The sequence below is a fragment of the Apodemus sylvaticus genome, chromosome 23 (assembly GCF_947179515.1).
Source record: "Apodemus sylvaticus chromosome 23, mApoSyl1.1, whole genome shotgun sequence".
Classification (NCBI taxonomy): domain Eukaryota; kingdom Metazoa; phylum Chordata; class Mammalia; order Rodentia; family Muridae; genus Apodemus; species Apodemus sylvaticus.
The window spans coordinates 46,807,513-46,830,277 of NC_067494.1; the positions used below are offsets into that span (position 1 = coordinate 46,807,513).

General features: G+C 41.5%; 1 protein-coding gene across 9 annotated transcripts in view; it reads left to right on the forward strand.

Annotated features, from left to right (window-relative positions):
* Afdn (afadin, adherens junction formation factor) overlaps nt 1-22,765 on the forward strand; it is a 124,264-nt gene that overhangs the window by 37,355 nt on the left and 64,144 nt on the right. For 4 of the 9 annotated variants that reach the window (XM_052169290.1, XM_052169293.1, XM_052169294.1 and 1 more), the window contains exons 2-8: nt 939-1,134; nt 3,861-3,976; nt 5,526-5,689; nt 7,122-7,282; nt 12,154-12,311; nt 15,865-15,976; nt 17,368-17,535. In XM_052169290.1, coding sequence (XP_052025250.1) covers nt 939-1,134; nt 3,861-3,976; nt 5,526-5,689; nt 7,122-7,282; nt 12,154-12,311; nt 15,865-15,976; nt 17,368-17,535 — 1,075 coding nt within the window. The remainder of the gene's footprint in view (nt 1-938; nt 1,135-3,860; nt 3,977-5,525; nt 5,690-7,121; nt 7,283-12,153; nt 12,312-15,864; nt 15,977-17,367; nt 17,536-22,765) is intronic. The other 5 variants (XM_052169291.1, XM_052169297.1, XM_052169298.1 and 2 more) reach the window with 3 other exon arrangements.

Genomic DNA, 22,765 nt, shown 5'->3' on the forward strand with positions numbered 1-22,765 from the left:
TGAACAAGCCAGGGAAAACACTAGCCTAGAAATATGCTTGACTGCTTCACTTTTTGGCTTCAATTCCTATGTCTATATACTTGTTAACTCCAGTTGCTGACTCCATTCAGAGACTCCTTTTTGTTTATTAAATTAGTGCTTTTTAAAAAATTCTTTAATAAATGCAGAAAAGGTCATGGGCTGTGGAGAATTGGAGAGGCTTATTAGTCATTGAATGAGAATTTGACTTCTGAGAGAAGGAGATATTCCCACAACTCAGGTCAGCATGTCAGGAAGGGTGTTTGATATTGAGCCTGACAACATAGCTCCATACCTGGTGTATGCATGGTAGGCGAGCACAGTGGGAGTTGTCCTCTTGTCTCAACTGGGCACTGTTGGGTGTGTGCATGCGTGTGCGTGCGTGCGTGCGTGCGTGCATGCGTGCATGCGTGTGTGTGTGTGTGTGTGTGTGTGTGTGGTTTAGCCGTTTAGCCCTAGTTGGTCTTTTATTTAATAAGGGAGCTTGATGCTGATAGCACAGCTACGTCCTTATTCCTGCCAGAGATATATGTGCCACCCACACTGAGGAATATTGCTTACAATTTTGTTGGAAATTATTGCATGTCTTAAGAAATTAAAGGAAGTTCATAGTTGTTGAGCTCTAGCCTGCCTTAGAGTTAGGAGCATGCGAAAGGAACACCTTGGGCTGGGGATTCCACCATGGGCTTTCTCCTTAAGATTTTAAGATATATCGAAAATGTATTCATTTATTTAGTATAATAACTCATAATGAAAATTAATTTAAAATGACATTAATTTTAATTTGTAGCAGGATTGGAAGCTTCTAAGATGTTCAGGGTAAACATTTGAAGAAAAGTGGTGGACAGAGTTTTTATTTTTACTAAAAGATGAATATTTCAGAATAACTTTTCTAATAACGTCATTTTGTTTTCTTGTAGGATTTGGAGTTTCATGGAGTCATGAGATTTTATTTTCAAGATAAAGCTGCTGGAAACTTTGCAACAAAATGTATTCGGGTCTCTAGCACAGCAACCACTCAAGACGTGATTGAAACACTGGCGGAGAAGTTCCGCCCTGATATGCGCATGCTCTCCTCTCCCAAGTACTCCCTCTATGAAGTGCACGTCAGTGGAGGTCAGTGGAGGCTCTGGCCCGCCCTGGGCTGGCCGTTTACTGCTGCTCATCTCCTTTTCTTCTCTCCTCCACCCAGCAGTGATTGACAGGATGGCAAGCTTTTTTAAGACTTGATGTGTTCAAGTTCTTGCACATAACATTTATTAGAAGTTAGGATGAATGTATTTTATATATAATTATTTCTTCAAAATAAGTATCATTAACATTTCATTAACTCACCCAAGAAATTTGTGTATCAGTAGTACTGTGTGCTTCTTGCTTTTGGAAGAAATCTCAGGTATAGGTGACACTGTCACACCTGCTCACAACTCGGATCTGTGTAGATCAGGTCAGAGATCTGACCATCATATTTCTGTCTGCATTCTGCTCACTGTACATGTTTTATCATTCTTTAGCAGGCTTTATCATTTATCAACATGACATCTCAAAGGAAAACCTTTTTATAGATTTTGTAATTTCTGCATTTTTTAACATTAGCAGCTGTTGTGTGAGATTATTACTGGGGAGACATGAAGAAATTTTTATTCACTCTAGAAAGAGAATCAGTAACAAATCAAAGTACAAACACCACCAAAGTCCAATTACTTTTGAACCAATGAGTTTTATTGGGGTCATTTAGAGGCTGTGAGTGAGGGGTTACTTACAGGTGCAGAAATGACTCAGAGTCAGCCGCATCACAAAAGCCTATCTCAGCTTGGATGACGCTCTTGAAAGCTGGCCTGCAGCACACCACCCATCTCCGCAGATTGGAGACTGTCCTTTCTGATCAGCATGGCTGGTCTCTGCTTCTTCCATGTAGCTTTGCTAGTGAGAGCCTTAGCTCAGTTTGTCTGAGAGTGTTTTAGCATAGCAGTCCTTACTGCTTACATCTTCTACTTGGGCAGGTAGGGCAGCCTAGAGATTCTGATCAGCTTTAGGGCCTTCCTGAAACTGTTGATGTATTTACCTCCAAGGAGCTTCCCTGTAGGATGGAATAGTTGACATCCCTTTAGCAGATTTTGTGCCTTGTGCTTTCCTCTGAGATGGAGATTTTCTGTCAGGAAATTGCTGTCTAACAGCAGTTAATAAAAGGGTCTTGCAACTTGGCACTACAAGTTGAGCTGACTAGAAATGCAGAAACATAAATGTTTTATAGGTACATTTGGGACTGTGTAGTAACATAATAAACAGTGTGAAGTACAACAAGCACCGCTGAGAAGGCTTACGGCCCAGTCCTAGTGCCTGTAAAGGCCAGCCCTGAAGCTTCTAAAACATAATAGACTTTTCTTCATTTTTATGTACACAACTTTATTTTCACATTTGAAATAAGACGGAAATGTTTTTGATGTGTAGGATTTTTTTGTTGTTGTTTTTTTTTGTTTTTTGTTTTTTGTTTTTTTGTTTTTTTTCAGGGTTTCTCTGTATAGCCTGCCTCTGCCTCCCAAGTGCTGGGATTATAGGTGTGCATCACCACTGCCCAGCTTAAAATTGATTTTTTTTGTTTTTTGTTTTTGGTGGTTTTTGTTTTGTTTTGTTTTGTTTTTTGTTTTTTGAGACAGGGTTTCTCTGTGTAGCCCTGGCTGTCCTGGAACTCACTCTGTAGACCAGGTTGGCCTTGAACTCAGAAATCCACCTGCCTTTGCCTCCCAGAATGCTGGGATTACGGGCGTGTGCCACCACTGCCCGGCTGCTGTAGGATTTTCAAGTGTTATAATCACCTTCCTTTGGAACATACAAAATGATCCATATTTGTTTATTACTTTATGGTTGCGAGCACATTCCCTGCTAAAATGATATCCAGGCTAAAGTCACTTGTAGAGTATTCCCAGTTTGGGATGATTTTCTTGGAGATGAATTATTTCTTCCCCTGCAAATCTCTGTTTCTAGGTTTCAAATAAAAGGAAGCTGCTGTTTGTGCCCTTTGGTTATTGGTTGCATGATTTTGAAAATAACATGGTTTTGATTTTTCCAGCAATGTCTCTCGGCTCCCTTCCTGTGCTCGCTATCTTTTCTCTCTGTTCTCTTTGTTTCTCGCTGTGCATGAAGCCAGGGACCCGTGCGTTCTAGGCAACTGCCTCCTAGCAGCTCTGTCTCCAGCTGCATTACCTCAGTGATCTGTTAGTGGCGTATGCATCACTAGGCCAAAGAAATGATAGACTTCCATTTATTACATAGATTCAGATGTTGGTATGTACTTAAACAAAGGCTTGGTCAGTTTTTGAAAAATTAGTACAGATAAATGAAAAGAACGCTGTTCCTTTCACCAATCACAGTTACCACTGATGAGCATTGTGCCTCCTGAACTTGGTTAACTTCTCTGACACAAGACTCTCTTTCTCATCCACATGATACCAACAGGGTTTGCAGCAGACTGCTATAGAGCAGGGGCCCACTTGGAGCCAGGGGTTCTTTAGTGTTTGATCCGCATTAAAGATAATCCTGCTCCAGTGGACATATCAGAGCTCATTTATGGCCAGCTGTTGCTGGGTGTCTCTCATGTCCACTAAGTTCCCAGTCCAATCCTTGCTTCAATCATCAAGGAAACTTTTACTTGTCTGTCTGTCTATCTAATATTGTTGGGGGTAGGAAGCACATGAAAATGGTAACAGTACATTGCAGTCTCTCAGCAGGTAGTTGAGGCACTAAAGTATTTTATTTGTATAGAGTTTAGTGCATGTCGTATGGCCAGTATTGTGCTCATGCCAGGAAATGACCACGGCTTGTTCTTTCCATTTCATGTTTTGAAGAAGAAAGAAGATTGGACATTGATGAGAAACCTCTCGTTGTACAGTTGAATTGGAACAAAGATGATCGGGAGGGTAGATTCGTCCTTAAGAACGAGAATGACGCCATTCCTGCCAAGGTGGGAGCAGTCCCCATGTCTGCCAACTGCAGCCCAGGGCGGAGTCAGTGGAGTGCTCAGGGCTTGTCTTTGCTTCTCTGTAGCCCCTCACCTCCTAGTACATACGTGAAAAGCAACCTGCTGGACCTGTTTCATCCCTTATGTCACCTGGCCACCCAGTCACCCTTCCTCACTTTTCCAAAGAAGCGTTCTAGATGCTGTTGAGGCAGAGCTGATGATGAGCTTTTCATTTCCAGCTTTCTTCACAAAATCACAGTGGCTCCTATAGGAAATAAAAGGGACTGGGAGTTGGAGGTCTAGTTTCATGTGCAACTTCCGAAGGCACATTTAAAGCATTTTCATATTACATGTTCAAGATTAGGAGTCTGAAAACTTCTTTGGACTCATTGGATAGCATCATAGAATGTGTCTAGGTCCCTTTCCTGGTGCTGCGGTAAGATAGTCTGACAAAAGCAACTTAAAGGAGAGTTTGTTTTTCCTCACATTTGTCCCAGAGGCAGGAGACAGCTGATCTATTACATTGATGTAACTTGAAAATATGTAGTCCTGTGTTAAATTGAGTGACGTCATATGCAGTAGTTTGGTATTATCAAGTGGCAGCAAATGCAGAGGTCGAAAATATCCCCTAAATTTTCCCCTTGTAAAAATGCTGCTACTGCATAGCAGCAGAGAGTTTCCTGTTGTCCTGTGTCCCTGTGGTGTGCTTCCCTGTAGCTACGCAGCTGTGCTCTGGGCCTTGCTTGTCGCTGGCTTCTGGTGGCTAGCTGCGTTTGTGGCAGATGTCTGTGAAGTAGAAAGGGGCAATGGCCTTCCTACCATGTCAGTTCTCGGGTTCCACGGGGCTGCTCCATTGGGGTCATTTAGAACAAAACAAGGTTCCCCCCCTTCCATACCATAACTATTATTTTTCTTCTTTACTTATTAAGCTACTTAAAAACAATGTATCTTTATGTATTAACAGGCCAACTTTGTAGGTAAGTTGACATTCAAACTAAAATAAGCTACTAATAAACAAGATCTGGAAAATAAATCAGACATTTTTGCAAAAATAAACAACTTTGTTTTGTGAAAACCAGCTTATAGCTATGACTGGCACTTTTGCAATTTTAGAAAAACCCCTATTTATTCAGTAGACTCTGCCTTTCTACTGGATTCCCTTCTCTTAGTTACTTGATGCTAACTTTTTTTGACTTTTACTTAGTGAAAATCAGATTTTCCCATTTTTACTCTTATTTTTTCTTTTTTTAAAAGTTGTACCCTATTTTCTATGCTGAATTTGGGTTTTTGTTTTTTGTTAGTTTTAAATTGAGGTGAAATTTACTTGTGAAATAGATGCATGCTGAGTGTGAATTCACTTGGTGTGACAAAGCCACAATGTGGCTGTCAGCTTAGTCTAGGTGTGGAGTGCATTCCCTCCTGGGCCTTTACTGGTTTGAATTCGCTTATTTGTTTATCCATGGCTTGTGAGGCTGAGGCAGCAGCAAAACCTAAGGAGTCTGGTGTGATCCCTGGCCAGTGGTCAGTGTGGTGATAATATTGCTTTTACCAGAAGGCTCAGAGTAATGGACCTGAAAAGCAGGAGAAAGAAGGCGTTATTCAGAACTTCAAAAGAACTCTCTCAAAGAAAGAAAAGAAAGAAAAAAAGAAGAAAGAGAAGGAGGCGCTAAGACAAGCCTCTGATAAAGAAGAAAGGCCTTCTCAAGGGGATGACAGGTAGGTCTTTCTGGAAGTATTTCTGTCACTCTGTGCTACAAGCCACGTGTCTAATACAGCAAACTCCCCTCAGTCATTGGTAACTGGTAGCACAGTGACTGAGACTGTCTGTCACGTCAGGCTTGCTATGGAAACCTGAAGTCCTCCAGGGAACCTGGACGGCTCGTTTAAACATGGTACCCTGCTCTATTAGCAGGCGCCTGGCTCTCACAGGGAAGACTGCTCTCCCTAGGCAAACACGAGTTCATATTGTTTTTCCTGAACAGACCACCACATTTAGATGCCTGTATGTCTTCAGCCAGTCCTTTGAAATTTACTTCAGTGGCTTTGGTTCCAGAGGCATTGTGATTCCATATTTAGCACCTAGAAACTGGTGAGCATTGGCAGGACTAGGGAGCAAAGCAGATTTTCCTTTCAAATTCAGATGCACCTTGGACGTCCACATCCTGTCGCACAGCCTCCTTGTAGCTCCCCCTTCTAGGAGGCAATGCTTACGATGCTTGTGAGTAGCAGGAAGTAGGTTTATTTCATGTGGTTATCTAAGAGTTGGGACATTTACGCTTACACTGTGTGGCTTGTGCTTTCCTCAGCTTATGCTATGTGGTCTAGAAAATGAACCACTTAAGATGAATTATATCATTTAACCTGAGAGCTTAAAGTACAACTTCTTTTTAAATAAATTATTTTATGATTACATGTTGATATCATTAAAATTTATTCAAGTATTTAGCTTTTTTCATCATACCTTATATTTAGTTTTCTGCCCATAACTTTGTACAGTTGATTTCTTTGTAGAAACTGTTGGAGCAGTATCCCTATGAAAGTTTAGCCCCAGGAAAGTAAATGTCAGTGGATCTTTTTTTTTTTCTGTTTTTTTGATTTTTGTTTTTCTGAGACAGGGTTTCTCTGTGTACCCAGCCTGTCCTGGAACTCACTCTGTAGACCAGGCTGGCTTCGAACTCAGAAATCCGTCGGCTTCTGCCTCCCAAGTGCAAGGATTACAGGCGTGTGCCACCACCGCATGGTGTCAGATTTTTTAGGTGTTAAAAACAATCCTGCTATTTAATTTAGATTCTTTCAGGTTTACTATAATTTTAAGTAAGGGTCTTGAGTGTGGCTTCTTGCATTTGGATGCTGTGCTGTACTATTGTTTGCTGTGTTGTAACAAATCACTGCTAGAAACGTTGCTCTGTTCGTGAGCACACCACAGTTGAGTTGTGTAAACCTGAAGTTGAGTTACAGATTTCTTAGTCTGTGCTTTACATTTGAGAGAAACTGTAGTTTTGATCTCATGGTGATTTGCACATGGTAATGAGTATACAATAGACCTGTTAGGGGACAGATGTAGACAGATGACATTTGCTGTTGTAATATTTGTATTACTAATGGGAAAAAAAGTTTAAGAGATTGTTGGTGATCTTCTTCCTTGCAGTGAGAATTCTCGACTGGCTGCTGAAGTTTACAAAGACATGCCTGAAACCAGTTTTACTCGGACGATTTCTAATCCTGAAGTTGTTATGAAACGACGGCGGCAGCAGAAATTGGAGAAGAGAATGCAAGAGTTTCGGAGCTCAGATGGGCGGCCCGACTCGGGTACACAGAGCGGTTTTTCTGAATATTCACGGTCAAATGTATTCTATTATACTCTTTTATATATGTATTTCTTAAACTGAGAAAGTGGGTGAAGTAGCCTTTTTTTTTTTTTTTTTTTGGTTTTCTGAGACAGGGTTTCTCTGTATAGCCCTGGCTGTCCTGGAACTCACTCTGTAGTCCAGGCTGGCCTCGAACTCTGAAATCCGCCTGCCTCTGCCTCCCAAGTGCTGGGATTACAGGCGTGCGCCACCAGGCCCGGCTCGAAGTAGCCTTTTAATAGCAAAGATGTCTGTGTATACCTTACATAGAGTCTTTTTGCATAGAGTTAGCATTAGTCAAATAGACTCACCTGTGAGGCTCTTCTCCCCCACTGTCTTCAACCCAGAAAATATTAAATATATATAAAAGCAAGAGGAAGATAACTACCACAATTTTGAAAATTCTCTCATATTATTCTCTTTTTCTCTATACATTGCCCTCTCAGTCCTGAACTACTATTTTGAAGTAGATTGCAAAGTTACTAGTTCATCTGTAAGCATTTTAGTGCATTTTCATGAAGGGCAAAGATTCATAGTAAAACTCCAGGACTGTCATCACATATAAAACACACACACACACACACACACACACACACACACACACACACACACACACACATCAACATTGAGTCATACATGTAAGTCTCATTCTAGAGTTCCCTTTAGTTTCTTTCTTTCTTTTTCTTTTTCTTTTTTTTTCTTTTCTTTTTCTTTCTTTCTTTCTTTCTTTCTTTCTTTCTTTCTTTCTTTCTTTCTTTCTTTCTTTTTTTTGGTTGTTGAAAAACCTTTTAAAACTTAGGTGTGTTGATTGGCTTTTGTCAACTTGACACAAACCTGGAGTTATCTGGGAAGACGGAATCTTAATAGAGAAATGCCTCTGTAAGATTGGCCTGTTGGTTAGTCTGTTGGGTATTGTCTTGAGTAATGATTGCTGTGGGTGTTGTCACCCCTGGGCGGCAGTCCTGGGTTGTATAGAATGCAGGCTGCGCAGAGCCAGAAGAAGCAAGCCCACAAGCAGTGTTCCTCCATAGTCTCTGGTGTTGCTTCCAGGTTTCCCTTCAATAGTTGATTGACAACTGTTAAGCTAACATTAGTCTTCATTGCAACAGTAGAGTCCCTAAGACATTAGGTTATTTGTCTTATAGAATCTGGTGACATCCTCTGGTGTTCATTACTTTTTTCCTGTCTATTTTGTTTCTTTGATTAGGATGTAGATGCAGGTGCAGATGAAGCTATTGATGTGGCAGGAATATTTACTTTAGTATCCGCTAAAGTTGACCAGTGATTATTAAAACTTTCCCGTGAACTTCTGGGTTTAAGACTCACCAGTATTGTTTAGCCCACTGCTGCTGTTTCCTTTCTGTTTCCTGGAGCCAGGGGGTGTTCCTGTAGTCTCGCTGGCTTGGTTTCATGGGGAAACAGGTATCCAGGAGATACTTCTCAAGTAGTCTGTCTTTCTGTAAACTATTATGACTTTAGAGAGCCTGAATGTCTTCTGCAATTACAGTCTTACTTTCTAATGATCTTAATAAATGATAATAGTGTCAAAATAAAAATAAGATTTGTATTCAAGTGTGGGGGCATCTTCCTTTGATCCCAGCAGAGGCACGTGGGTCTCTGTAGGGTCAAGGCCACCTTGGTCTACAAGTTCAAGGCCAGCCAGGGCTATGTAGTAAGACCCCTCTCCCCTTTTGTCTTTCATTATTAGCACTATGATACTGCAAGTTTTTAGGAGATTGTGTGTGTGTGTGTGTGTTTGCTTTCAAAAACATAAGTCAGAATTGTTATTTTCACACATAGTTAATTCCTATTTATATGGTAACATTGTATGTTGATTTATATTTAAGTTTTATAATCTTTACAGTTTGCCACTTTACAGATGAACTACATTTAAAGGAGTTTGGCTTCTATTGCTATACAAGGAAATGCAGGCTGCAGAGACAAGGCTTTCCTGCCTTGTCTCCTCCATAGTACCAGACAGCTGTTCTGTGTCTGTGTGAGACGTAGATGGGAGAAAGAGCGCTGAAATAGTAGTATTGTTTGAACTATATATTGGTTCTGTGTTTTTTTTAACTGTGTGATAAAGCTTCGACTTATAACTAACTGGAAATTGTGTCCAGCAGAGAAAATACTTGTTATCAAGCAGGAATTTATCATGATATAGTTTTAGTTCTTAAAAAGTAATAGGATAACCATTTTGAGTTTCAGAAAGAAATAATTGTATTAGAGCTATATTGCTAATCTCACCTTACCCCCAAAAGTTAAGTCTAATGTCCTAATGTTGTTACTTCTATTTCTCTTACAACATCGCCTTCAGATGCTTAGAGCTTGGGTACTACAGTACCATCTTTGGAATACTAGGAAACTAGCTTACTTGATAGTGAAAGGATCCTGATGTTAGGATGTATACAATTTTTTTCATATATTGAAAAAAACAAAACTGATAGTACAGCAGGTCCAACAGTCTTAAGCCATCACTAAGAGAAGTCAGTCGGGCATTGTGGTTTGTGCTTATACTCTCAGACTCAGGAGACTTAGGCAGGAGAATTGTTAGTTTGAGGCCAGCCTAGCTACATAATTAGAACATATCTCAAAAATCAAACAAAACCTGATACTTGCTATGGACAGTTACTTTTTTTTTCAGCTTGCAAGTTGTAAAGAAAATATGAAGATTTAAATACTTGAACTAAACTCACATAGTGTTGAGCACGTGCCTCCTATAGTGTGTATAAATTCCCCCAAAAAAATTGGTTCAAGAAGTTTTGCCAGCATAGTGGCTCATGTCTATAATTCCAGCACCTGGAAGCCTGAGGCAGGAGGATTGCCACAATCTGAGTCCAGCCTGCGCTGTGGAATTAGTTCTAGGTGCAAACTATGACCACATCTCAAAGCAAAACAAAACAAAAGGAGAATAAACAAAGAAAAAAATACCCAGTATAAGGAGGAGAAATATTAGAAAATCAAAGCAGAACTTACTTATGAAAGGAGTGGTTGAAGTCAAGCCATTTTTATCTATTTATATTCTCCAAGAAATTCTAGTAAATTAAATAATATCAGGAAAGTAGCAGTTTGCTAAGGAAGTCAACAATTCATTTATTAGCTTCAGTATTTTTGTCTGTTAAAAAAAAAGATATGTAGTAGTGCCTGTGTGCAAGTGTGCCTGTGTGCAGCTGTCTGGAGGCCAGAGGAGGGAGCTGAGGCCTCTTAGTCTTAGAGCCATGAGCAGCCCTGTGTGAAGCTGGGAAATGAACTTGGGTGTTCTGAAATGGCTACAAGAGCTCTTAATCACTGAGACATCTCTCCTGCCCTATTTCTGTCCGTTTTAATAAAGCCCTGAGAAAAGCTTCCCCTGATAGCTAGACTTCTGTGCCTCTGCTAATGCTACAGTGGATTCTTTGAACGAGGCTGGGGACAGTATGACGGTGGAGGCTGTAGTTTCCTAGGACATGATGGGACTGTCATATCCGTAGCTGGCATCACAGCTCACACAGGCTTTGTTCCTGGAGTTGCGAAGCATTTAACAACAGCAACAACACTTAGATATATTCACTCTGTGATGTCTTCAAAGTGGAGTTGATTCAAAAAGTGCTGATAATAGCTCAGTTAATTGATTTTTAAAATTGCAATTTCCTTGCTGAATTTCTCTTGTTTTGCTGACTCTTATTTGATTTGTGAATGCACATGTGAGCGCAGGTGCACACATGCCTGAGAATGTGTGAAGGTCAGAAGTCATGGACTAGGTCATTAGTGTGCTTGCAAGAGCCCCTACTACTGAGCCATTTTACCAGTCCGTGGCACTGTTCCCATTGTTGTCCTCTTCTACGGTGGGAATTGGGTTCCTTCCTTCGTCTACTTGCTTGTTTCCTCTCAATCATTTTTACAAATAGATCTTTGATGTCAAGTATTTTGGTCATTTCATTGTCTTCAGAGTTAGTAGTTGAGCAGTTAAGTCTTCCGTAGGCATCGCATTGCCTGCTTCTCTACACTGTCATGCTTCTGTTCTGCATCTGCACATGCATTGGCTGGCTTCTTCTAGGGCTCCTCCTCCTCCTCTTCCTCTTCCCCATTTTCCTCTTCCTCCTTCTCTTACCTCTTTTCTGTCTCTTCCTCCCTTCTCTCCCTAATGAGGGAATGCCCTTCTTTCTTCTCTTTCCTTTTTTTGGGCAGGGTTTCACTTATGTAGTCCTGCCTATTGCCTCTGCTGGAGTGCTGGGATTAAAGGCTTGAGCACTCTTCCTGCTTTGTTTCAGGGCTTCTTAATTGTGACTAATAATAGAAAATAGATTAAGAGAGCCAAATTGGCAATAATATGGCATATGTATATTTTCACTAAGAAGGGAACATACAAACATCAGAATACCCGAGGAAATCTAAATTGTCCTTCCTACCTCCAGGCCCCTTAAATGACTGTATACCTACATACGACAATAAGTTTGTAGTGCCTAGGATTGAAATAGCCCCACTGTGGTGGCAAAGGCCTCATGGAAGTCTTTGGATTACCTTAGGTCTTCTGTTTCCTAGCTCACTTTTAAAAATACTGGTTGTTTAGTGGAACTGATCCTTGATGTATTCGGGCTCTGTTTGCTTCTGATGAAAGCTTCAAAAGTAGAACTGGAGGAAGCAGGTCTTAGAGTTACAGGGCTGAGGAAGTTGGGAACGGGAAGAGAACTGCACCACAGAACAGTGTGGAGTCTCCCATCTCCCTGTCGTAGTCGCCAGCCCCAGGTCCACACTGGATGTCTTTGTACCACTGAAGTTGGCGTCTGTCTAGTGATGGTCAGAGTCGGTGGCCTGTCAGTGACCTAACATGACGATGTACAATTCTTTCTTCAGGTGGGACACTGAGAATCTATGCAGACAGTTTAAAACCAAATATCCCATACAAGACAATCCTGCTGTCTACTACAGATCCTGCAGACTTCGCTGTAGCAGAGTCTTTGGAGAAGTACGGTCTGGAAAAAGAGAATCCCAAGGACTACTGCATTGCCCGGGTACGTAATTACAAGTGACCTCTCCCCAGGGTTGTTCATCATGAGACTTGGCATTTGAAGGAGAGATTGTGTTTTTAAATTTTGGTGTGTTCACTTATATTCATAACCCCTCTCTCCTCTTACATACACAGAGGAATAGTAAAGAAATGTAATAAAAATGAATTTGTGTTTTTAAAATAAAAGATAAATTGAATAAAATGTAGCCCAAAATCATTCTACCAAAGTTATTCTCTTAAAGTTTTGATAGATTGAGAGAACCTGGTGGCTGTTGAGTCTAAGATGTGGGGATTGCATACGTAGAGGGCCCAGGTGTGCAGTCCTGGTGTGAAGCTGAAGGTCTCACAGCTCCCTGGATAGTCACTGCTAGGATCCTCTGGTGAAAGGCCTGGAGAAGCTTGGGCGTGATGTCCAGGCAGTGGCCGCAGCGACGGAAGTGTAGGGCTTGTGCACACTGCTGCCTTCCTTGGTGCTGCATCCGGGCTGAAACACCCCCCCCCCACACACACACACACATCAGCTATTAGGCCAGTCCACATTCAAACACATTCATAGACACACTCAGTCCATGTGGTTGACATTCAGGGTCAGCCGGCATAGCTAACTAACATAACTCTACTTATATTGTAGCTTCTCAGAGGTACTCTGCCTGGAACACTAGTTATCAAGGAATATAGTGATTGTTTGTATCCTGAAATTGATTTGTAGTAGTAAGTGAAACAGCAGATTTTCTATTTAGCCATGAACCAATTAGAAATCCTTAGCCTCTGCATCAGTCAGTTATAATTGTATACTTACTTTAGCATCTGCCCAGTTACAACTCACAGTAGTTGTTTGTTTTGGAAGAAAGGGTTTGTTTTGGCTGGGTGGTTTGAGGGTTTGGTTCATTGTGGTAGGAATCCATGGCAGCTGGACTGTGAGGCAGCTGGGCACACTTTTTCCTTGGTCAGGAAGCAGAGAGAAATGAATCGTAATAGATTTTAAAACAAAGATAACTGGTGTTTATTACAGCAAGTGACTTAAAAAGAAAACTTGTGTGTGTGTGTGTGTGTGTGTGTGTGTGTGTGGTGTGCGTGGCGTGGAGCCTTTGTCTACTGCGCCCCACTTTCATGTTTGGAGCAGGCTCTCTCCTAACTGAACCCAGAGGGAGCTCCCTGTCCGCCTGGTCTCTGGGCTTCAGGATCTTGTCTCCTCCTCCTCCCCAGCGCTGCGGTTATAGACGTGTGCTGTCATGTCTGTTGGCTTAGGTTTTTGTTGTTGTTAATATATTTATTCTTTGAGTATTTCATCCATGCATACAATGCATTTTGATCATATTCACCTCCTGTGCCTACTCTTCTAACTCCTTCTCCAGCTCTTCCCTGTCTCCTCTCTACTCTATGGTCCCTCCTTTTTTTTCTTTTTTAAATAACCCACTCAGTTCAGTTCAGTTCAGTTCAGCTTCAAATATATTTGTTCATGGGTGTGGAGCCATCAGCCAAGCATGGTCAGTTTCTGTAGGACCACTCTCCTCCTGCAGCAGTCAGCGGCTGTGTGTAGCTCCTTCGCTCCAGGGCAGGCTTGGCAGCCAGGCCGTGCTCTGCTCTGGCCGGGATGCTGACCGGCTTGATCTTATGCTGGCCTCATGCCGGCAACCACAGCTCCTGGAGCTGGAGACTGCTGTGGCCCGGTGCTATTGACAACTCTCTCAGGCATCTCTACCCACTGAGCCATCTCGCTGACCATGCTTTTTAATTTTTATTTTTGCTTCTATATAAATCAGTACATTCATTTGAAGTTAATGCTGTTGTTTTTTCCGTTATTGAGGGCCCAGTTGACCCAGCAGTAGTCTGAAAGCGTTTGCTTTCTCTCCCTCCGAATGCTTTGCTCGGCCGCTTTCACTGTATGAGTCGGTTTGTGGTGCTGCTGCTCTCTCTGTTGATCTCTGTATCTCTCTTGCCCGCACTTCAAATGTTGTGCATCTTCCCTACAATGTGGCATTGCTAAATTGTATGACAAGGGGAGGTTTGTATATAAATCAGATAGTGATGTTCCATGGAACTACATGGTTTGGGTATGACAATGAACTTTGTAACATCTTCATCTTTGTAAACTAAGTGATTTGTTTTTACTAGTAACATTAGAGAATAAAGTAGCCAGTTGTCAGGACCTAAAGTTACTTACAGAAGCAGACCACGGCCTTTATTGACTGTCCTTTTGGAGCTCTGGTACTTTGGCCTTTTGCTCAGTCTGAGCAGCTTTCCCGAGCAAGCTCAGGCAGCCTAGTTAATGATTTTAGCTGGAGTAGAGTTGCATTATATTCCAGCCTGCCACAGTAAACTATAGCTGTTTCATAGTCTTCTTTCATATTATTTATTCACATAATTATTTGTGGAGTATTAAAGTTTTCTTTTGTGTTAGCTCTTCTGGTAGAATACAAAGTTAAGATCTGCCCCTAAAAGAGCGTATAATAAAAACACCAAGAGGTCAGACAGAACAGACAGAGACTTCAGACTAGAAGCGCTCTGCAGTGTACAAAGTGGGGCCTGGGCTGGGGCCTTAGAAGCTGAGGAGATAGGTGAAGGTCAGGTCTGGAAGGCATAGGATACAGAATTTAACAGAGTGCTAATGAAAACTGCTAAGTTTAGCATGGGGATGTTGTTATTCATTTTCCTTTAAGGCTGATTTGAAGCCTTGTACAAAGGAATAATGGGTTTGTACAGAATTGTTTATTCTGTTTTGTGTGTAAGCGTGATGAAGGGGTGCATGGTAATGTCTGTTGCAGTCAGACCTTTTAATTAAGAAGTTGAAACTGGCCCGACTTTTCGTGTTTGCACTGAGTCAGAGAGTGTGAACTCTGAGTGCCTGTAGAGGCATTAACCACATTCGTCTCCCATTGGAATCTGGAGTGAGTGAGAAGCTGGCCTCAGTAGACATGCATAAGAAACAGCAACAGCATTGTTGAGGGTTCAGTGTGCACAAGATCGTAAACGTTTGCCTGAAAGCAGCTGAATGGCTATGTAGCACATCTAAACAGTGTGCTTAAAATGACACCATGCAGTTATCTACAACAGAAACTGTTTAAGATTTCAGATTATATGAATTTACTTCATAAATACTTGCTTGAATGTGAAAGGTGGAGTAGGGACTGCGGAGGACTGTAGTAGAAGTATCTTTAGGAAATTACTTGAAGGCTTACTGTGGTTTTCCATGTGGAAATTTGTAATAAATGCAAATACTTAGCACAATTTTTCTTAAGAGCCAGGTGAATAATTACCAAATTGGCTATCCACGTAAGCTTTTGTTTGAAACTGTGTCCTATACTTTATTAATCTCTTTTTTTTTCAGTGACCAGTGGAAATTGTTTATAGTGCTTGCTGTGTTCATTCGTTCATTCATTCATTCATTCATTCATGCTCATTCAGAATAGTACTTTGAAGGTAGGTAGGTAGAGGAGTACACCAGTATTCAGGAAGCTAGCCAGGGCTGTAGAGTGAGACCAAAGGTTGTACGACTTTCCCTGAGCAGTTGCTGCTCTGCTTTTGTGGTATATTCACTGTAATTATGTTATCCTTAGGTTATGCTTCCTCCTGGATCCCAGCATTCTGATGAGAGAGGTGCTAAGGAAATAATTCTTGATGACGATGAATGTCCTTTACAAATCTTCAGGGAATGGCCAAGTGACAAAGGTAGAGACGACTCTTTGTTAAGTCTACTAGTCCGATCTGCTACCTGTTCTTCATCTGGTGATGTGGAAAGTGTGTGTGTGTGTGTGTGTGTGTGTGTGTGTGTGTGAGTGTGTGTGAGTGAGAGAGAGAGAGAGTGTGTGTGTGAGTGTGTGTGAGAGAGTGTGAGTGTGTGTGAGTGCGTGTGCATGCGCCTGTGTGTGAGTGTGCATGTGTGAATGTGTGAGTGCGTCTGTGTGTGTATGTGTGAGAGTGTGCATTTGTGGTGGGTTTTGGCTCTGGTGTCCAGTTTTTTCATAGACTTGCTGAACAACTCCTTGGAGATACCTTGGCCAGCGGTGCCACACTCAGCTCATTGGAGTGTCCTTTGCAGATGACGTGGTAGGTGAGATGCCAGATTACTAATCGTGGAAGGCCATCGATAAAAATGACCTGTGAAACAGTGTCCATACTGAGCACATGGGCTCTGTGGTATTTGAGCAAGTGTGTTAGGACCTGGACAGTAACCTGCCCTGCGAAGGACTGTCTATAACATAGTCACTTCAGATACAGGCTGAGTGCTCAGAACTCAGAACGCAGAAGTGTTTGAGACGCATTGAGGTTGGATCCAAGTCTAAGCGTGACCTTTTCTTTTGTTTAACATCTACACTACACACAGCCTGCATATAATTTGGCTATACGTTGTACCTGCAACCTACATGAGGTTTGGTTTTGGGAAATGTAACACTTTGGATTCAGGCGTTGGATTTAGGAAAGCTCAACTTGTGACGTCTGTACATTTGTCTCTGTGTAGACATTTTCCTCTACTTCATTAAGATTGATATAATTAATTTTCTAGATGAGTGCCTTTACATTAATGAAGACATAATAATCCTTCCTTATATCAATATTGCATCTAGATGGATAGTTAAAAATACAACCACCCCTAAAAAACAAAAACCCCAAGAATAAGTACATTCCTAGCTTCGTATGTATTCTGCAATATGCTAGACAGTTAAAACAGTTTATTTTGAAAATTGTTTTGAATTTTAAGTTAATTCATTTGAATTAAATAAATATCAGGTCAGCTGACATTTGTATATGTGCATTTGTGTGTGAATTTGCTGGTAAGGCTATCTACAAGTTCAAGTTCATCCATTTTTAAACTAATGTGCCATTTCCTGGTATTGTTGTCCTGGCTAGCACTCTTGCTTGTTTGGAGTTTTCAGAGCACACAGACTAGACTAGTTCATCTTTCAGTGAGTAAGATACCAATGGTGTGAGCTGTGCGCTGCTACTCCTGGACAGATATTATTAAAATATGTCGTCTTGGTTTTGTTTGGGCCAGTGGCTGTCAGTGAGTGATCATCCCCGCTGGTTTGCTTGGCTGATAATTGCCATTGTCACTGTTCCAGGGATTTTAGTCTTTCAGTTGAAGAGGAGACCACCGGACTACATCCCAAAGAAAATGAAGAAACACATTGAAGGGAAGCCGTTGAAGGGGAAAGATAGAGCTGACGGGTCTGGCTACGGCTCTGCTCTTCCTCCTGAGAAGCTGCCCTACTTAGTAGAGCTAAGCCCAGGTGAGAAAGCTGGGTAGAGTAGAAAATGTATTTCCACCATAAATGTTTCTTCTTTCTAATGTATTAAGTGTCCATTTACTTAAGTCAAACATTCCTAAAATGACATTTATTTTTCAAAAAGCTAATTAAGTTCACATGAACAAAAATAAATATAACACAAGCTTTAAAGTAATAAGTAGTATTTAAAAGTTTTAAATAATCGGTTCCTTTTAAGAAAACTTTTCCAAAGTAACTTTAGTTAATGTACCTGAAACAAATTGAAATTTACTCTTCCTGGAGTCAACCTCTATGTATGATGTGAGAGCAAAAGGAAGAGATTATACTAATTGTTTATATGACATATGTACAGTGTTTTTTAGATTTAACTATGTATTTGAAACTTATCATAGTAACTAGTAGCTGTTTTAAAATAACATAAGTTTATTTTCACATTATGTTTCAAATTATATCAGAATTCTTGCAAGCTGAAGCTGTTGTCATAAGTTAGCCCCTAGGTAGACAAATACACTGACATTGCATAAATATGTTAAAGATACACGCATCCCCCCATGCAATATGTATTAGCATGTATATACTGTATGTGACATGCTTATCAGTCAGCCAGAATGACTTCATTTCCAATTTAGTTAAAATGGCATTATGTGGCCTGTATTATTAAATATTATGAAGCTATTTCATCTTCTTTCTTCTGGGTAGGGACTAAAAGTCAGTAATTATAGAAAAATAGCATTAAAAAGAATAAATTACATAAATAATACATGGTTCCTTGGGCAGGTTTTTCCTTGTACCCTTCAGGTTTCACTGTTCATTTTTATTTCTAAGGTTGTTTCAGTTTCTCCAAGCTGGCTATTATAATTAACTAGAGATTAGATATGTTCTTTGTAGTTCAACAGTCCTAGGAGATAGCTGAGTTACACTGCTGCAGAATAGAGCAGTACTGTTTGAAAGCCACTCTAACTTATGTCCAAAGCAGTGTGGTTCCTAGGGTGGTAGTTTCATGTTTATTATGCTTGAGGGCCTGTATTCATTGCTAAGCTGTTTGTGAAGAATTACTGGTGCTGCTTTGTCCTCAGTCCTGTGCTCCTGTCTGTGATGTAGACATGGTGCCTGTTTACCTGAAGGAAGGAAGAGAAGCAGTGAAAATGCCGTTGGGTTTTAACTGAAAACTTTGAGGCTTTTTTTCAAGGATGGGTCTGTCAAGTGAAAGGTTGCATCAGAACTTACGTGTGGAGTGTCGAAGAGTCTCAGTTGTTAGCAGTTGACAGTAATCTTTAAATGTGTAGTGGAAAGTAGACGCTGGTAGACAGCAGAGAGGCTATATCAGACACAGAGTGGTAACAGCACGGATGGACCCAGACCTCATAGCTAATGACTGCTTCCATGGTTTGCTTAGTTTTATAGCCACATGCATTTAGTATTGCTTTGTTTTTTAAAGATGATAGCCCCTGGGTAAGCTCAGTTCTGTACTGCTTTTCATCAAGTACTAGCAACAACACAGTGGCGTATTCACTAGTCCCTTTCTTAGCACTCTGGTACCTTTAGGCAAGTTATTGAGCTCCCTATGTAGACAGATCAATGGATAGGAAGATGACTAAGACTGTCCCTGATGCCAGGTAATGAACTCAGTCCAATTTTAGTGCCTTTCCGGATCCACACTCCCTTTCAAGTTATCTGGGCTGCTTGTAAGAGCCACCTTCATATCCAAGATGAGGAAACATTGCTTTTGTCCTAAAGGTGGTGGGTTTGCTGGCAGGCCTGAGTGCTAGAATAAGGTCTTGGTTGCCTCGGAGCTGTGTCCCGATACCTGAGTGAGCACTTTCCATTATGAGAAATATTCGTGCATGTTGATGCATTGCGGGTGGATAAGGAGTATATTTGCATTAGGCACATGGTCAGCCAAGTGTGCCCTAAGTGTGGAGGAGATACTGGCAGGAGTCTTCTGAGGTGCAGGTGTGTTTACAGGATTACGGTAGAGTGGAAGCCAGGGTGCTGATTCTCTTGTGTGTTCCCTTAAATGGAGGGAGCCAGCCAAGTGGGGTGGTAACCTCTCAGGTTAACTCACTGTTAACACAAGCTGTCCTGCTGCTCGGAGACTCACCTGTTACCCTGCTGTTTCCCTTAACAGTCTGCACTGGTTTCTAAAACACTGACTGGGTCTACTGTAGTCTTTTTCCCACAGCTCTGAATGCTGGTGGGTAGAATGTGCCAATTCTTCCTTTGAAACATCTCACTGAAGCTCACTCTTTGCATCTCTTCTCCTCCTTCCCTCTCCCACCTGTTCTGCATGGTCTCTGTCCTGCTGATGCTGCCTTCACCTGGGTCCTGGCATGTCTCTTAATCCCAGGGAGAAGGAATCACTTTGCCTACTACAGCTATCACACTTATGAAGGTAATGCTATGCTTAATACTACTTTTGTAATTGGGGCACTAACAGGACCTCCTAGGTGAACAATGTTGCCTGAGCACACACTGTATGTGTAAGAAGTATAATGCTGGCCTTTTTTGTTTTGTTTTGTTTTTTTAAGACAGGGTTTCTCTGTATAGCTCTGGCTGTCCTGGAACTCACTCTGTAGACCAGGCTGGCCTCGAACTCAGAAATCTGCCTGCCTCTGCTTCCCAAGTGCTGGGATCAAAGGCTGCGCCACCACTGCCTGGCACATGCTGGCTTTCTATTCATATCTAATTAGTGTTCCATGTCCAGAACCCAGATAGTTTATTGGAAGCTCCCTCTCCCTTTTTAATTCTTATCTTTCCAAAGTCCCCTTTGGGAAGTGAATGCCAGCAGAGGATTGAGTGCAGGCTTCCAGCATGCACATGAAGGGCCATTACGTGCTCGTCGCTGTGCTGTGGCCTGTGTGCCTTTCATACTTAAAGAACAGCTAAGCAGCCCTCATCCCAAAATTTGACATGTTTTAAGTGCTTTAATGTGAAGCCAGAAGATAAAGTGGATCATGTAATGAGTGACCTCATGCAATAATGGATGTAGTTATCACCGAGGGACCCAAAATGTGTTGAGTGCAGTTTCTTGTAAGGCTGTGTATTGAGCTATTAGATGGTCATAGAATTCATATTTAAACATAGGCTCTACCCCCACAATATGTAGTATATTAAATATATGCCAATATGTCACAATCTGAGGGAAAATTACATTATGAAACTTGGCTAGGGCTTTGGTAGCCTATTGTGTCTGCCATGAGTCTGATTATATCTAGTCTGAAGCGCTTCAGACATCCTAATTTTCCACTGGAGAGGCAGGCACTCAGGTGCTGTAGACAGTTGACTGTCTAGAGTGTTCCCTGGAGGTGGAAGACAGAATGGAGGTTGAAGGAATATGCAGAATACACCTGCTTGTGACCATCAGCTTCCAGTCCAGAGCTGGAGGTGGGTTGCCATGGGGACAGAGGTCAGAGGCACCAAGCTCTTCCAGCTCTTCTCACTTGCCAGCCTCCCTCTGCATGGACTAGATGCTCTGTCACCCGCTGGTCCTGTAGTCATTAGCTTCTCTGTACTCTATACGAGGTTGTCTCTGGCTTCTGCAGTAGTGACTAGGAAGAAAGGAGAGACTGGGAATACAGCCCTGACTGTTGGTGTCACAATGTATCGTATGCCTTTGTAAACTGCAGAAGAACAGTAATGTAGATACCACTCCTAATAGACATGTCTTTCATGTTCTTGTGGTTTTAACTCACATGGTTACTTATTTTGATTCTTTGTAATTTATTTGTGTGACTGTATTGCATTATGCTTTCACTTTTAATACAACTGTTTGCTCTAGAGCATTAACTAATAAGGAGGGCCACTGTGGCCTGGCTACCAAAGAGCTTGCAACTTATGGGGCCTGTGCAAGTGAGAATCTTTGCAATACAAGGTTCCTGTGCTCTGAATGTGGCAAAGGCATAGTTTGTGAGTTTGTGACCTGACTGTGACAGTTGAGGAAATACAACAGTAAACATCCCCAGAGGGGAGGAGCCCATGTCCAGGAAAAGGCCATAACTCTGGTTTTGCTTTTGAGGCAGGGTCTTAATGTGTAGGTAGCTTTAAACTTCTTTTCTTTCAAACTCAGCCTCTGAAGTGCTGAAATTAATCATGCATCACAATATTAGCTTCTGTGATTTTGATGTCTCATTGAAATCCAGTGTTTATGAGAACAGTTAGAGATGAAAATATTCCAACCTTAAGAGAAACGACACAGGCAGTCCATTTTAGGAGGTCCATATAAGGCATTATGTCTGTGACATACCCTGGTCTCCTCTTCTTACCTTTACCCAATTGTTACAGATTTTGATAATTCAGAAATAGAAAATTATATCAGTTGAATGCTATTTCTTATACTATAAACTAAAGCTAGATCTAGATAACTAGGTATTCATGGTGGCTTTTGTTTTTAAGAGTTCAGACTACATCACAGCTGAGAAACTTTTAAGTCTTTGTGTACACACCAAAACCCTCTAAACTTCTGAACCTCTCATAGATAACATTTGATTCCAGTAACTTAAGACTTGGACAGTCATGAAACACCTGGGAGACTTACTTTCTAAAGGAAACCTTTGCAACTCACACTGAGTGTTGGGCTGTAGGGAAAGCCTGGCTTATACTAACTGTTGTGTTCCGTGAGGTCATATGTTAACTCTGAAAGCAAGGGTCTTCTGCCGCCTCTCCTCCAGCCTCTTCCCCATCCCAGAGAGTCAGGCTTATGGCTATTTCAATACACATTTCTTTTTAAGGGCACAAAGTTGGATGAGTACAAAAGCTGGGTAGATCTGGAGGAGTTGGGGTATGGCATGGACATCATCAAAACATGTATGAAATTCTAAAAGAACTAGTTATCAAATAAAAAGCAAAATTTCTTTTCTGCCTTTGACTCCAGTTCTTCTCCAGGGAGTTATTCATTGGCATTTATTATCAGTGGTAGACATGAAATCACAGGAGCCTTACTCCTGGGACTTTGGGTCAGGAGATCTGAGTGAGCCTAAGGCTTGCACAGTTGACAGCCCTGTTATGCCCCAGCAGCTCTGCTGTGCTGTTGTAAGCTTAAATGGTACTTCTGCCCAGTGGGCTGCTTTGAAGGAATGGCTTATGTGGTCCTATTCTGTTCTCAGTACAGTCCATCCTCAGAATCAGTAAAGGGGGATTAGGGGAGCATGCAGGAAAACTCGTAGTTAGAAAGTTAGAATCAGTGACACTATACGTTCCATTCAAGCAGAAGCTGCTTGACTTCGGTATCTGGTTA